The 3,396-nt window shown below is 35.7% G+C and overlaps 1 protein-coding gene across 1 annotated transcript; it reads right to left on the bottom strand.

Moving 5' to 3' along the window:
• Positions 1-2,044: 2,044 nt before the first annotated feature.
• On the bottom strand, positions 2,045-3,089 carry LOC100028644 (olfactory receptor 4K13-like). The gene has a single exon (XM_001378588.3). It carries the CDS (start codon positions 3,050-3,052, stop codon positions 2,114-2,116), a length of 939 nt encoding a protein of 312 aa, XP_001378625.2. The 5' UTR covers positions 3,053-3,089; the 3' UTR covers positions 2,045-2,113.
• Between the last annotated feature and the right edge of the window lie 307 nt (positions 3,090-3,396).

Here is a 3,396-nt window from a genome sequence, read left to right as displayed (position 1 = left end):
ATGTGGTGTTTTGCATGGGTATAATTAATATACAACAGTGAGTTTGCTAAAAAATTGAAATTTGTCAAGATTTTCAGGAATGATTGTAAAGAGAAATAAACAGAGCCAGGAAAAGAATATCCACAATGACAAGTCAGGAAAATGGAAATAACAATAACCACCAAACAAATGAAAATAAGGGTTGTGAAATTTTTTTAAAAATTGATTGACACCCAAAGAAGAGATATGAGAAGATACATCACACTGCAGTTTTGTTGAGGTGGATAGGAGTTAAATATTGTAGATAACATCACATTTTTTTCAATGTGTTTTTTCCCCTTTTCTTCCCCTTATTCCTTCTAAAAAACATTCCTTGTTTTAAGTGATGTATCTCTAGGAATGGCAGTGAAGGAAGAATATAAGGGAAAATCCAGAAATATAAAACCGAAAGAAATGGATAAAATCTATTAAAACAAAAATCTTATTGATTGATGGTTCTTATATTTAGCTTTATACATATATTCAATGACTATTTTAGGCTGAATGTTACCCTTTTCAATTGGCAATAATGATATCATGCACTGGAGAAATAAGATTACCTAAAAGTTACTCGAGAGGTTTTTCTAATTACCTAGAATTTCAGCTTCTTTCAGAGTCATATATGTGTGTGTGTGTGTGTGTGTGTGTGTGTGTGTGTGTGTTTCATGTCAATAGGTACTTTGCAATTCTGTGCAATGTAGCCTCCTTTAAGCATAACTTTCATAAGGGTATATCCCTTTGTGTAAGTAAGCTTAACTATCTTCTGGACTCTCAGCCTTATCATATGAAATATGAATTAGTGTCATGGTTATTAACCAAATGCTCTTTAAAAAGGCATAAAATCATCCTTGATGCTACCATCTGAAATCGTTTTTTTTTTAATATTGTTAGAGAATTTTTTTATTCCAATACTTTTTTTTTTAATTTGGTCAATTTCAAATATTATTCCTTGGTTATAAAAATCATTATCTATTCCTCCCTCCCTTCTCCTTCCCCTCCCATAGACAACATGCAATTCCACTGGGTATTACATGTGTCCTGGATCAGAACCTATTTCCATGTTGTTGGTATTTGCACTAGAGTGATCATTTAGAGTCTACGTCCCCAATCATATCCCCCTTGACCCATGTAATCAAGCAGTTGTTTTCCTTTGGTGTTTTTACTCCCATAGATTTTCCTCTGAATGTGGATAGTGTTCTTTCTCATAGATCCCTCCAGGTTGTTCAGGATCACTGCATTGCCACTAAAGGAGAAGTCCACTACATTCGATTGTACCACAGTGTATCAGTCTCTGTGTACAATGTTCTCCTGGTTCTGCTCCTTTCGCTCTGCATCACTTCCTGGAGGTTGTTCCAGTTTCCATGGAATTCCTCCACTTTATATTCCTTTGAGCAAAATAGTATTCCATCACCAACATATACCACAATTTGTTCAGCCATTCCCCAATTGAAGGGCATCCCCTCATTTTCCAATTTTTTGCCACCACAAAGAGTGCAGCTATGAATATTCTTGTATATGTCTTTTTCTTTATTATCTCTTTGGGATACAAACCAAGTAGTGCTATGGCTGGGTCAAAAAGCAGACATTCTTTTATTGCCCTTTGGGCATAGTTCCAAATTGCCCTCCAGAATGGTTGAATCAATTCACAATTTATTGTTAGAGAATTTGATAAATTCCATTTTTGAAATGTGTTTAAAGCATTTCACCATGTAATTCTTTCTCCCTAGAGATTATCAAATTATAAGTCTCTATGTTTCATATACAAAAAGGTCATACCAATAAAGAATGGAAGAAAATTTAGAAATCATTAAAGTTCAAGACCTGATTTTCTATACCGATTTTTGGGTAGTCATGTAGTTTGTGATTCCAAGATTGGATTGAATTAGAGTCATGAATGTCTCAGAATTAAGGGATATTTCTGATGCACAAAAGTCAGCAAACCACACAAAATACCCCTTTTAATAACATTATTCACATATTCAATTAAGATTAATTTTTTATTTATAGTATATGTCCACATATATACAAATATGTTAATTGATTATTCTGAGAGTTATTCTCTGGAGTACAATAAGAAATATAATCATCCTATCATTTAGAAGATTGGCTTGGAACTGATATGCCTGCTTCTCAGTCTAATCATGGCTGCTTTCATCTCCTGATTTCTCAAGGTATAGATAATTGGATTAAGTAGGGGAGTTATAACTGAGTAAAACACTGAAAGAAATTTGTCTAATGTATAGCTATCCACTGGCCAAGCATAAATTAAGGTGATAGGTCCAAAGAAAAGAATTACCACTGTGATATGAGCAGCCAGTGTGGACAGAGCCTTAGAGAGACCACTAGCAGAGCGATGCCAGACAGTGACTAATATTATAGTATAGGAGACAAGCAACAGAATGAAGGAGATCAGGGAAAGCAGTCCACTATCAGCAATAACAAGCATTTCTAGGATATAGGTGTCAGTGCAGGCTAGTTTCAAGACAAGGGGAAGGTCACAAAAAACATCATCAATCACATTAGGGCCACAGAAGGGCAGATTCACCATGAAGGCCATTTGGCTCATAGTGTGCACAAAACCAACAATCCATGAGAGCAGCACACTCCCTACCAGAATTCGACGGTTCATGATAGTTGTATAATGGAGGGGCTTACATATTGCAACATATCTGTCAACAGCCATAACTATGAGAAGAGTCATCTCACTACCTCCAAAGAGATGAGCCAGAAACATCTGTGCCATGCAGCCCCACAGGGAGATAGTTTTCCTTTCTCTGAAGAAGTCTATGATCATTTTGGGGACAGTAACAGTGGAAAGAGACATGTCAAAAAGAGAGAGGTTGGCCAGGAGGAAGTACATGGGGGTTGAATGCAGATGGGAGTCAAGAGTCACCATGAGTATAATGAGAAAGTTCCCAGTCAAGATTAATGTATAGGCCAGAAAGAAAACCACAAAAAAGAAAATCTCAAGTTCCCAAGAATTGGTGAGTCCCAACAAAATGAATTCATTCACCATAGAGTTATTCATCTCCATCTAATTTATATTTTGCAAGTATCCAGACATTTCCTGTAGGGTCGGCAATCTGAAAGGAACCACAATTTGAAAGGAGTATTCTGTAGACTCTGGGAAAGGAAAGAATATTACACATAAAATGCAGGTGACAGTAAAGGTTAAACATTCTTTAAAGAACTTTTGGGAAAGTAGTTTCAACTCTACCAATATATTCCCTCAAACCTGTTCTCAATAATCATAGAATGGATACAGAGAAATCATGAAAATACTCATCTATAAGTGAATGACTAAAGATAATACTAGGACATCAATGTGACAAGTTAGTGTGTCAGATATATATGAAGTTTCTGAGTCTACCGTGATTG

This window comes from Monodelphis domestica, chromosome 1 (assembly GCF_027887165.1).
Source record: "Monodelphis domestica isolate mMonDom1 chromosome 1, mMonDom1.pri, whole genome shotgun sequence".
Classification (NCBI taxonomy): domain Eukaryota; kingdom Metazoa; phylum Chordata; class Mammalia; order Didelphimorphia; family Didelphidae; genus Monodelphis; species Monodelphis domestica.
Note: the sequence above shows the minus strand (reverse complement) of the source record. Positions and strands in the feature narration are given on the sequence as shown.

Bases quoted from the DNA above. Each gene is read 5' to 3' on its own strand.
- LOC100028644 (XM_001378588.3), bottom strand. From the start codon at position 3,052: ATGGAGATGAATAACTCTATGGTGAATGAATTCATTTTGTTGGGACTC.